The sequence below is a fragment of the Mastigoproctus giganteus genome, chromosome 11, assembly GCF_048544385.1.
Source record: "Mastigoproctus giganteus isolate SK-2022 chromosome 11, ASM4854438v1, whole genome shotgun sequence".
In the NCBI taxonomy this organism is placed as follows: Eukaryota; Metazoa; Arthropoda; class Arachnida; order Uropygi; family Thelyphonidae; genus Mastigoproctus; species Mastigoproctus giganteus.
This window is the reverse complement of record NC_143585.1, coordinates 150,621,658-150,634,640: the sequence shown is the minus strand read 5'-3', so window position 1 is coordinate 150,634,640 and position 12,983 is coordinate 150,621,658. Positions and strand designations below refer to the sequence as shown.

The 12,983-nt window shown below is 39.1% G+C and overlaps 1 protein-coding gene across 2 annotated transcripts in view; it reads right to left on the bottom strand.

The window, feature by feature from the left end:
• LOC150078514 (serine/threonine-protein kinase STK11-like) overlaps nt 1–12,983 on the bottom strand; it is a 272,273-nt gene that overhangs the window by 174,367 nt on the left and 84,923 nt on the right. For both annotated transcript variants that reach the window (XM_090385158.1, XM_090385159.1), the window contains exon 4: nt 892–1,028. In XM_090385158.1, the coding sequence (XP_090241284.1) occupies nt 892–1,028 (137 nt within the window). The remainder of the gene's footprint in view (nt 1–891; nt 1,029–12,983) is intronic.

The following is a 12,983-nucleotide window of genomic DNA, read 5'->3' as shown; positions in this document are numbered from 1 at the left end:
GTTATAAAGAATTTTACAATTATGGGATAAACATTCAAATTACAGGTGAAGAGGTTTCGACTATCACAAAACTATCACAAATCTATAAGACAGGCAACATGGTACTATGTACCTCCTGCAACATTCAATTGCCCTACAGAGTATATGCTTCAGAATGTGGCAGTCGTACTGGCAGTAAGAGGAGTCCATACCGCCTATTTATGTAGGTAGTCATAATATTTTGACTGGACAGTACGTCTGTTTATACTCTAGCACAACTAGTAGGATAGAGGACTTTACAATTAATATCAACAAATACAATTATCAATAAGAAACCTCAGCAAATCAATTTAAGCTGAATTCAAAAAAAGTGGCCATTAACATATTAATGGCATAACATCACTGCTTTGTACTTTATGTAGGATGGAGAAGTTGCTTATTTTGGTGATAAGGTGCAAGCATAGCTGTCTGATACTTTTCCAGGAAGATAAATTGTAAGACTTATTTTATTTATTATTATTTTTGTTTTGTTGAATAGGCTAAGGGAGAAATTACTACAACAAACCTAAGGACTCTGATGAACTGGTGCAGCAATAATGTAGCAAATATGGTACTTTTAAGCAACATCCTTAAAAGCATTTTCAAAATGCATTCAGGAACAGTTACTGTACCTCATCCAAAAAAATGCAGAAACACATTCAAAAGTGAAAAATTTGTTTGTGAAATCTTCAATAAATTTAGATCATCTAAACTATAAATTTACACAATTTTTCTAAAATATGAAGCAATCACCCAGTATCTGCAATGATTCATGAAGTAAATGTAATTCTGTTACTGATTAAAAAAAAAAAAAAAAAAACAAGTAGAAAACAGGGAAACAAAAACTAAAAGTACTTCTTTTAAACTACTTACAGGGTAACACCAGATGACCACACATCAACTTTGAACCCTGAGAAACTCTCCAGACCAATGGCAATTTCTGGAGGTTGAAATGCTGGTGATCCTTGGCTTGTGTGACAAATATCATCTTTGGCAAACTGGTCCAATGCCTATATTTAAGAACAAATATTTAAACTGAAAATTTTTTCTTGATATAAAGCCAAAAAAAAAAAAAAATTAGAATAAGAATGAAACTTTGCTAATGCTAAAAATAAGTACTTGCCCCTAATTGTTCATTAAGTTTTTCTCAAAACTTTTAATCCTAAAAGATAATTTAATACATTCAGTATTCTTTACATTAGCCAAATGCATACTAGCTGAATGACAGTGCTCCTCGTCAGTTTGTGTTAATAAATAAATGTTCTGTTTATATTCCTGGATAAACTTTAGAAAATTTTTCTCAGCATAGTATGTGCTTGTTAACAGGAGAAGCTGCTTCTACAGGAATAGGATACACTTAAATAGAAAGGGTGCAAGAATATTTGCTGATGCCATCATGGCAGTATTAGGCGGGTCAGAAAACTGATAGCTTGTGGGGATACACAGACTAATACATTAACAATGGCTGTGGGCAGAAGTGAAAGTGTTTCTTGCACTGCTTCTACTGGAATGAGCAGCAACCTGGGTAGCAATGTGCTAGGGATTTCTAGAACTGCTGGGAGTCATCATGGAACAAGTAAATACATGGGTTGTGTTCAGATAACTAAAAGTAAGAACAGGTGTATGTATACTTGCATCTACACCAATGCTAGGAGTACAGTAAATAAATTTGAAGTGCTGGTCAGGACATCAAATGCATACATTGTTGAGATATCAGAGACATGGTTTGTTTGTTTGTTTGTTATTTGGTTTTTAGGAGCATTAGCAACTAAGGCCATATTGCTCCGGGATATGCGGTGGTCATTCCCTGACCTTTCCGCATCCTCCGTATTTGGTGGCGATCGGCTCGAACCCCGGTCTAATCAAGAAGCGTGTGCTACGCACTGCTGCTCCTTCCCACCTGGCTACGGAGGCGCCAGAGACATGGTGTCACGCAGATATATTGAATGCAGAATTCGAATTTGGGGAGTGCAATGTGTACAGAAAGGATAGACAGGGTAGTGGGAAATGGTATATCAGGGTAGGAAGGAAGGAGGAGTTATGCTGTTAGATCATCCAGCAGATCATCCAGTTGATGGGGTGGCCAGTGCAATGTTGAGTCAGTTTGGTGTGACATAAGCACCGGGAAAGCAAAAATGAGAGTAGATGTGTATAATAAGCCTAATGACTCTGATGAGTACAACAAACTGTACAGAAAAATAGTGGGCCAGTAAATCAGAATGTCTTATAATAGGGGATTTTAACTTTCTGACTGTTACTTGTTGGCTAATCACTTGCACACCAGCAAAATTTTTTGTGAATTTATTGGATGACTGTTTTCTACAGCAGCATGTTCAAGAGGCAACCAGAGGGAGTAATATGCTTGTTCAAATTATCAGGAGTGATTATTCATGTTATAAGAATGTGCAGATAAAAGAACCACCGGGTGGCAGTGATCACAACACATTATGTGGGATTTACTTAATGATGTTACTACCATCAAGAATAAAGGGAAGGGTTTTTGCTTTCATAAAGGTGACTACAATGGGGCCAACTGATGATGTTACCATCAGCAAATTCTACATGGGAAGAATTCATGGAAATAATCATAAAACTACTAGGCTTTTCATAATACCGTTCAAGGCTTACACCTAAACAGATGTCATATGTACTAAAGAGACCCATTACAGCGAAGTAAAATGCACTGGGATGCATATCAATTATCAGGTCATACAGAAGCATATGATAGATATAAACTGCTCTGTAATCAAGTAACAAAGGAGATTAGACAATGAGCTAAGGCAGATTATGAGAAATCTTTGGAAAAGGATGCAAAGAAAAAGAGAAAAGACTACTTATGTAAACTTTAGAAGGAAAGGGATAATTCAAATTGGTCCACTTGATATCAATGTTTCAGTTGTTGATGATCCTGCTCAGGTAGCTGACAAACTGGATGAGTATTTTTCATTTACATTCATACATGAGGAATTCTCTAGGGAAGTGAAGGCCAGTAGTTAATCAAACTCTAACAGGAAGCTATATGATTTTGTAATAATTGAGAGGAAAGTGGAAGAGAAATTGTTGAAGTTAAACATAAACAGGCACCTTGGGTGAATGTGATCTATCTAATTATATTTAGCAGTAGCACTATAAAGGATTATGCAAGGTTTATGGTGTGTGAAGGGTGCAGCTATTCAAGGATGCAACAAAGGAAGTAAGCAAACCCTTAGCAATAATTATGAGAACATCCTTGGATTCAGGGGAAATCCCCACAGTCTGGAGATATGCAAATGTATCCCCAATTCACAAGCAATTACAGACCTGTTAGTTTAACTTCTGTTCCAAGGAAAATAATGGATGCACTGGTCCATTAACCAGTCACTGGTCTAGATTAACCAATGACTGATTAATGGAGTCACTGGTTAATCTAGACAGAACTGCAGTTACAGTTCAGACACAGCATGGGTTTGTTATAGGGAAATCTTGTCTGGCCAATTTGATTGGAAACTACAATATGGTCACAAAGGAACTGGATGAAAAAAAAGGAATTTGATATCATACACTTGGATTTCAGGAAAACTTTTAATACTGTTACACATAAAAGATTGTTATACAAATTGGAGTAGTGGGGCATTATGGGTAAGTCGCTGCTATGGATAAAGGGATGGTTCAGAGGGAGTATACAGAGAGTTGTAATCAATGGACACTGATTATCGTTGACCAATGTGCTTAGTAAGTACTCCAGGGCTCGGTGTTAGGTCCATTGTTTTTCTATAATTATCACTGATATTGGTGAAGGTATATCAGGCTCAATTAGCATTAGCATTAGTAGAGGCATATGATGCAAGAAAGCAAGCTTACGCAGCATCAGCCAAAAAAAAAACCTTTCCACTTCACCCCTCCGTTCTTCCAAAATACCTGTCCAGCTGAGCCTTAAATTTATTTTGGCTATCAACTTCCACAACAAGGAATGAATGTCTGTTCCACCAACCAACTACCCGCTGGCTAAAGGCAAATTTCCGCACATCTATCCTACATCTGTCTTTCCTCAATTTGAATTTATGCCCTCTCAGGTGATTATTCTGAGCAAGAGGAAGAATCCCATCGGCATTGGGCATGCTCAAACCATTCAAGGCTTTGTACACCTCTATCAGATCACCTCGCCGGTGCCTAGTCTCCAGACACTGTAATTTGCAAAACTTAAGCCTTTCTTCGTAAGAGCAACCCTTTGTTCCGTTCACTAACTTTGTTGCCCTTCTCTGTACTTGTTCCAGCAGCTCTACATCTTTCTTGAAATGAGGCCTCCAGACCTGTATACAGTACTCAAGGTGCGGCCTGACCATTGCCTTATACAAGGGAATAATCACCTCCCTATCCCTGCTAGAAAAATTCCTGTATATCATTGATAAGACACCATGAGCTACTCTTGCAGCCCGTCTGCACTGCTTAGAGAACTTCATATCTGCCTGCACAATTACCCCCAGGTCCTTTTCATTCTCTACCACTGTTAGTGTAGTACCACAGAGTTGATACGTTGCTCTGGGGTTGCTGTTTCCCATATGTAGTACTTTACATTTGTCAATGTTAAACTTCATTTGCCACCTCTCAGCCCATCTGCTCAATCTTTCCAGATCCTGTTGCAGCAGTATAGCGTCAGTAGCGTCCTTAACAACCCTGCCAATCTTTGTATCGTCTGCAAACTTGGACATTAAGCTTGATATACCATCAATATTACTTATAAATACAGAAAACAACAATGGACCCAACACTGAACCCTGAGGGACTCCACTAATAACATTAGTCCACGATGAGTAGTGTCCATTAATTACCACTCTGTCTTCTGGCACTCAACCATCCCTTTATCCATAGCAACAATTTGACACCAATGCTGCTCCTATTTGTGCAGCAGTCTTCTATGTGCAACAGTATCAAAAGCCTTTCTAAGATCCAAATATATAATATCAAAGTTATTCCCTGCATCCAATTCTTTTGTGACTACATCATAGCATCCAATCAAATTGGTCAGGCAAGACCTTCCCTTAGCAAAACCATGCTGTGTCTGAGCTATATCTGAATTCTTCTCAAGATGATCCTGCAGTGCTTCTTTAACCAGTGCTTCCATTAATTTTCCTGGAACAGAAGTTAAACTCACAGGTCTATAATTACTTGTGTCAGCCTTTGATCCTCCTTTGTGAATTGGGGTTACATTTGCACATCTCCAGTCTGTGGGTACTTCCCCTGAGTCCAAGGAAGCTCTCATAATTATGGCTAATGGATTGCTTACTTCCTTTGCTGCCTCCTTTAATATAAATGGATAGATCCCATCCACCCCAGGTGCCTTTCTTGTATTTATCTTCAACAATTTCTCCTCCACTTTACTCTCAATTATTACAAGATCATCTAGCACAGTGTTTACTTCATCTATGGCATTCCCCTTCCTGAATAACTCCTCATGTGTGAATGTAGATGCAAAATATTAATTTAGCTTGTTAGCTACCTGAGCAGGATCATGAACAGTTGAACCATCGATATCAAGTGGACCAATCTGATTCATCCCCTTCCTTCTAGAGTTTACATAAGTAAAGAACTCCTTGCTGTTTTTCTTTGCATCCCTTGCCAAAGATTTCTCGTAATCTGCCTTCGCCTGCCTAACCTCCTTTGTAACTTGGTTACAGATCAACTTATATCTATCATAGGCTTCTGTGTCACCTGTTAATTTATATGTATCCCATGCATTTTTCTTCTCTGCCATATGTCTCATTAGTTCATCTGACATCCATTTAGGCCTGAACCTTGAACATATTTCTTAGTTGGTATGTAAAGCCTAGTAGCTTCCAAGATAAGTTCTTTGAATGCTTCCCATTTTGAGTTTGGTGTTGGTAACATCATCAGTTGGTCTTACTGTATAGAATTTAAATACTGTCTCAGACCATCGTAGTCGCCTTTACGAAAGCAATAACCCTTCCCTTTACCCCTGATGGTAGTTACCTCCTTGAGTAAATCCCACTTCAGCACACTGTGATCACTGCCACCTTGTGGTTCCTGTATCTGCAGATTCTTAATGCATGAAGAATCACTACTGATAATCAAATCAAGAGTATTGCTCCCTCTAGTTGCCTCCCGAACATGCTGATTTAGAAAACAATCATCCAATAAATCCACAAAAGCCTTGCTAGTGTGTGAGTGACCAACCCACAAATTCCAGTCAATATCTGGGAAATTAAAATCCCCCATTATAAGACTCTGATTTACTGGCCCACTCTATTTCCCTGTACAGTTTCTTATTATACTCATCAGAGTATAATAAGAAACTGTACAGTAAACCCCCGCTATTCGCGGTTTCGCGATCGCCGATTTAATATAAAATGAAACCAAAAAAAATGTGAGTTTTAAAACGCCGTGAATATTTTCCGCCATAAAAAACATGGGCGTGGCTAAAATTATCTTTCCCGGTCAAAACAGCGCTCAGTGGGTGGGGGAGAGGGGTGAAAAACTCGGGAGCGTGGATGTTTCTCGCTAATCCCTGTTCAGTATGTGTTAGTTATGGAAGGTTTCGTCGTTTGATTTTAATTTATATTCTTATAAATTGAATAAATGTATCAATTTATAAATTGATATGCTTACAAAAGTGATAAATCTACCGTTTTGCAGTGTAAAACAGACTTTTTCGAGTGTGTTAACGGAAGAAAGTGACTTTATTGTGGACAAGTTCTTTTCTAATCCCTACAAAAATATGACTACGAATAACAAGGGAAATGTGAAAAGATCAAAGGCGATGACATTATCGAATAAAATTGAGTTATTAGACAAAATTTCTAATGGTGAAAGTGTCTCCTCAGTGGCCAAACATTATAAAATCAATGAGTCAACGGTACGATCAATCAAGAAATCGGAAGAAAAAATCTGCCGTAGTGTCCGTGAAAACGCGCTAATTGCTTCAAAAATTTGCTCTGTAACTCATGATGTTAAATTAGAAAAAATGGAAAAAGCTTTAAATCTGTGGACAGAAGACAGAACTCAAAATAAAATTCCGTTAAGTTCACTCATCATTCGCGAAAACGCAAAACTCCTTATCAACGCTTTAGCGAAACTGATGATAGCACTGGCGGGATAGGTTTTTTAGCTAGCAAAGACGCTGGTTTGAAAGATTTGTTTGAAATTTCTAATAAATATTACATTTAATATTGAATTGTTTCTTATTTTCATTCTGATGCCATATGCTTGCATTTCACTGTGTACATAGTCATAATATGAAGGTACATATAATACATAGACAAAATTTTAGACTAGTTTTTCTTATATATTTCATACTTTGGAACGGAACCCCTTTATTACTATGGGAGCCATAACTCAGTATTCGCGTTTTCGGTATTCGCGACATTTCTCAGGAACGTAACCCCCGCGAATAGCGAGGGTTTACTGTACATTCCTACTTTCAATTTAGGCCTATAGCACACTCCTACTTTCAATTTTGATCTCCCAATGCTTATGTCACACCAAACTGACTCGAAACTGCACTGTTCAGCGATGTCGACTGGCTTCACTTCCTTGGATTTTATGTGTTTCTTAACTAATAGCATAACCCCTCCTCCCTTCGTATCCTGTCTATCCAAGTTTGCAGATGATACAAAAAAGTTGGCAGAGCAGTTTTTAATGACAGTATCGATGGTATGCTGCTGCTACAGGATCTAGAAAAGTTCGGCAGATGGACTGAGAAATGGCAACTGAAGTTTAACATTGACAAATGTAAAGCACAACATATGAGTAGTAGTAACCCTAGAGTAATGTACCAACTGTATAGTACTTCAATCAGGGTAGTGGGGAATGAAAAAGACCTGGAGGTAATTGTGCAGTCAGATATGAAGTTCTCTGAGCAGTGCAAACAGGCTGCCAGGGCAGCTCATGGGGATTTTGTCAATGATATTAAGGAATTTTGCTAGCAGGGATAAGGAGGTGATTATCCCTTTGTATAAGGCAATACCTTGAGTACTGCTTACAGGTCTGAAGGCCTCATTTTACAAAGGATGTGGAGCTGCTGGAATGAGTGCAAAGAAGGGAAATGAAATTGGTAAGGAGAAAAAAAGAGGTGCTCTTACTAGCTTCGGTTCTGCAAATTGCAGTGTCTGGAGAGTCGGCATTTGCAAGGTGATCTGATTGAAGTGTATAAGGCTTTGAATAGTTCCTCAAGTGCGTAATCTGACTAAGAGGAAGAATCCTGATAGGATTCTTCCTCTTAGTCAGATTACGCACTTGAGGAAGGATGGTTCCAGAATAGATGTATGGAAATTTGCCTTTAGCCAGTGATTAGTGGAAGAAACTTTCATCTGTTGTTGTGGAAATTAATTCAAGGAAAAACTAGACAAACTTCTGGACGGAATGGATAGGCGAAATTGGAAGAGTTTCCTTCCCCTGGCTGATGCAAGATAAGCTTGCTTTCTTGCATTATATGCCACTACTAATGCTAAACACAGATCAGAAAGGGTTTCTACTAAGAATCACAGTCTTAGGAAATGTGCTGCTTGTGCATTGTTTGTGGATCTTATCTGGAATGGAACATGATACAGCCAATCGAGATATCTTTTTTTGTGTTCAGTGAAAAAAATGTGAGGAAGTAAGAATCAGCTTTCTGATGGGAGTTTATGAGAGCTTGAAGAACAGCGTGGATGCCCTCAATGGTATTAATATGGAGCCAACTCAATGTGAGCATTAAGGACAGTAATGCACTGGTCCCACAGGAACTAATTATTATCAGTGACTCTATTGTCAGGGAAACAGGAGATATATTGTGCAGAATGGATAAGTGCAATCGGACCAGGCTATGTCTGTTGGTGCAAAACTCAATGTTTTAGAGCAGATATCATCTTTTAAAGGTATAAATAAAAGGTGATATCATTGTATACACTGGCAATGATGATATTAAGAGTAGGGGATCTGAGAACTTACTTTAAAAGCTCAGGGCAATGTTGGGAAAAAGTTGAGAGTTACAATTAAATTTGAAAGTGTCTGCAATGCTGCTCAGACACAACAGGAGGGATACCTTGTTTAGAGCCTTGTCAATCATTTCAGCTCTGGAGAGATTATGCAAGGATCATGGAGTATAATTTTTCCTAGTGTGTCTGTGCTTGTGCATAGGAGAGACTGATTTTACAGGGATTGGTACACTTAAATGGAAGGGGTGCAAGAATATTCACTGATGGGGACAATGTTAGGTTGAACAGAAAACTCAGTTTGGTGGTACACAGATGATAATAATAGAATAACTAGAGCTGCATGCAAAGATGAAAGTGATTCTTGCACTGCTTCTATTGGAATGTGCAGTAGCCTGGAAAGCAAGGTGTCGGGATTTCAAGGCCAGCTGTGTCATCATAGAACAAGTAAATTCATGAGTTGTGTTAAGGTAACTAAGAGTAAGAACAGGTGCATGTATACTTCCATGTACACCAATGCTAGAAGCATAATAATTAAATATGATGAATTTTAATTGCAGGTCAGTCAAATCATCATATAGTAGATACTGTGAGGATATCAGGAACATGGTGTCACTCAGTTACACTCAACTATAAGGGATGAAGAATTTGAACATGGAGAGTACAATGCAGTTTATTTATTTATTTAATTAGGTGGTACCAGCCGATATCTGGCAACCCTAACAATCTAAAGAACAGTTTACAGTTTCATACACAGACATTATGACACAGTTTAGAATGTCATATAAAATGACAAGTGAGGTACATTATCATACAAAATGCAGAGCATTAGCATTAGCAGAGGCATTTGATGCAAGAAAGCAAGCTTATTCAGCATCAGCCAAATAAAAAAAAAAAAAAAGAAAACAACCACTACTCCCATTTCACCCCTCCGTTCGTTCGAAATACCTGTCCAGCTGAGCCTTAAATTTATTTAGGCTATCAACTTCAACAACAAACGATGGGAGTCTATTCCACAAACCAACTGCCCGCTGGCTAAAGGCAAATTTCTGCACATCTATCCGACATCCGTCCTTCCTCAATTTGAATTTATGCCCTCTCAGGTGATTATTCTGAGCAAGAGGAAGAATCCCATCGGCATTGAGCATGCTCAAGCCATTCAAAGCCTTATACACCTCTATCAGATCACCTCGCCGATGCCTAGTCTCCAGGCTCTGTAATTTGCAAAACTTAAGCCTTTCTTCGTAAGAGCAACCCTTTGTTCCATTCACCAATCTTGTTGCCCTTCACTGTACTCGTTCCAGCAGCTCTACATCCTTCCTGAAATGAGGCCTCCAGACCTGTATACAGTACTCAAGGTGTGGCCTGACCAATGCCTTATACAAGGGAATAATCACATCCCTGTCCCTGCTTGAAAAATTCCTGTATATCATTGACAAGACACCATGAGCTACTCTTGCAGCTCGTCTGCACTGCTCAGAGAACTTCATATCTGCCTGCACAATTACCCCCAGGTCCTTTTCATTCTCTACCACTGTCAGCGTAGTACCACAGAGTTGATACGTTGATCTGGGGTTACTGTTTCCCATATGTAGTACTTTACATTTGTCAATGTTAAACTTCATTTGCCACCTCTCAGCCCATCTGCTCAACCTTTCCAGATCCTGTTGCAGCAGCATAGTATCAGTAGTGTCCTTAACAACCCTGCCAACCTTGGTATCATCTGCAAACTTGGACATTAAGCCTGATACACCATCATCAATATCATTTATAAATACAGAAAACAACAATGGACCCAACACTGAACCCTGAGGAACTCCACTAATAACATTAGTCCACGTTGAGCAGTGTCCATTGATTACCACTCTCTGTCTTCTGCCACTCAACCATCCCTTTATCCATAGCAGCAATTTGCCTCCAATGCCACACTTCTCCAATTTGTGCAGCAGTCTTCCATGCGCAACAGTATCAAAAGCCTTTCTAAGATCCAAATATATAATATCAAAGTTATTCCCTGCATCCAGTTCTTTTGTGACTACATCATAGTATCCAATCAAATTGGTCAGACAAGACCTGCCTTGAACAAAACCATGCTGTGTCTGAGATATAACTGAATTCTTGTCCAGATGATCCTGCAGTGCTTCTTTAACCAGTGCCTCCATTAATTTTCCTGGAACCGAAGTTAAACTAACAGGTCTATAATTACTTGTGTCAGCCTTTGATCCTCCTTTGTGAATTGGGGTTACATTTGCACATCTCCAGTCCATGGGTACCTCCCCTGAGTCCAAAGAAGCTCTCATAATTATGGCTAGGGGTTTGCTTACTTCCTTTGCTGCCTCCTTTAATATAACTGGATAGATCCCATCCACCCCGGGTGCCTTTTTTATGTTTATCCTCAACAATTTCTCCTCCACTTTCCTCTCAGTTATTAGAAAATAATCTAGCCCACTGCCAATGTTTACTTCACCTACGACATTCCCCTTCCTGAATAACTCCTCATGTGTGAATGTACATGCAAAATACTCGTTTAGATTGTTTGCCACCTGAGCTGGATCCTCAACTGTTGAACCATCAACATCCAGTGGACCAATCTGATTCATCCCTTTCCTTCTTGAGTTTAAATAGGTAAAGAACTCTTTTCTGTTTTTCTTTGCATCCTTTGCCAAGGATTTCTCATAATCTGCCTTTGCCTGCCTAATCTCCTTTGTGACTTGTTTACAGACCAACTTATATCTATCATAGGCTTCCATGTCACCCATTAATTTGTATGTATCCCATGCATTTTTCTTCTCTGCCATATGTCTCATTAGTTCATCTGACAACCATTTAGGCCTGAACCTTGAACAATATTTCTTGGTTGGTATGTAAAGCCTGGTAGCTTCCAAGATTAGTTCCTTGAATGCTTCCCATTTTGAATTTGCTGTTGGTAACATCATCAGTTGGTCCCACTGTATAGAATTTAAATACTGTCTCAGACCATCATAGTCGCCTTTACGAAAGCAAAAACCCTTCCCTTTACCTCTGATGGTAGTTACCTCCTTGAGTAAATCCCACTTCAGCACACTGTGATCACTGCCACCTAGTGGTTCCTTTATCTGCAGATTCCTAATGCATGAAGAATCACTACTGATAATCAGATCAAGAGTATTACTCCCTCTAGTTGCCTCCCGAACATGCTGGTGTAGAAAACAATCATCCAATAAATCCACAAAAGCCCTGCTTGGGTGTGAGTGACCAACCCACAAATTCCAGTCAATATCTGGGAAATTAAAATCTCCCATTATAAGACTCTCTGATTTACTGGCCCATTCTATTTCCCTGTACAGTATCTTATTATACTCATCAGAGTCATTAGGCCTATAGCACACTCCTACTCTCAATTTTGATTTACCTATGCTTATGTCACACCAAACTGACTCGACACTGCCCTGTCCATCAATGTCGACTGGCTTCACTTCCTTGGATTTTATGTGTTTTTTAACTAATAGCATAACCCCTCCTCCCCTCCTGTCCTTTCTATCCTTTCTATACACATTGTACTCCCCAAATTCCAGTTCTGCATTCCTTATATCTGTGTGACACCACGTCTCTGATATCCCAACAATATATGCCTTTGATGTTTTGAGCAATACCTCAAATTCATCAAATTTATTTACTAAACTCCTAGCATTGGTGTACACACAAGTATACATGCACCTTTTTCTATTCTTAGCTACCCTAACACAACCCATGTGTTTACTTGTATCACAATGACTTCCAGCAGTCTCTGAAATATCCTGCATCTTGTTTTTCAGGCTTCTGCTCATTCCAATAGAAGCAGTGCAAGAATCTCTTTCACCTCTGCCAGTGGCTACTGTTAATCCATTAGTCTTTGTCTCCCCCCAAGCTAGCAGTTTTCCGACCCACCTAACACTGCCTCGATAGCATCAGCAAATATTCTTGCACCCTTTCTATTTAAGTGTATCCCATCCCTGTAGAAGCAATCTCTCCTGTTAACAAGTACATTCCAGGCTGAAAAAAATTCTACATCTTGAGCCTTGCACAATCTTTCCAGGGCCG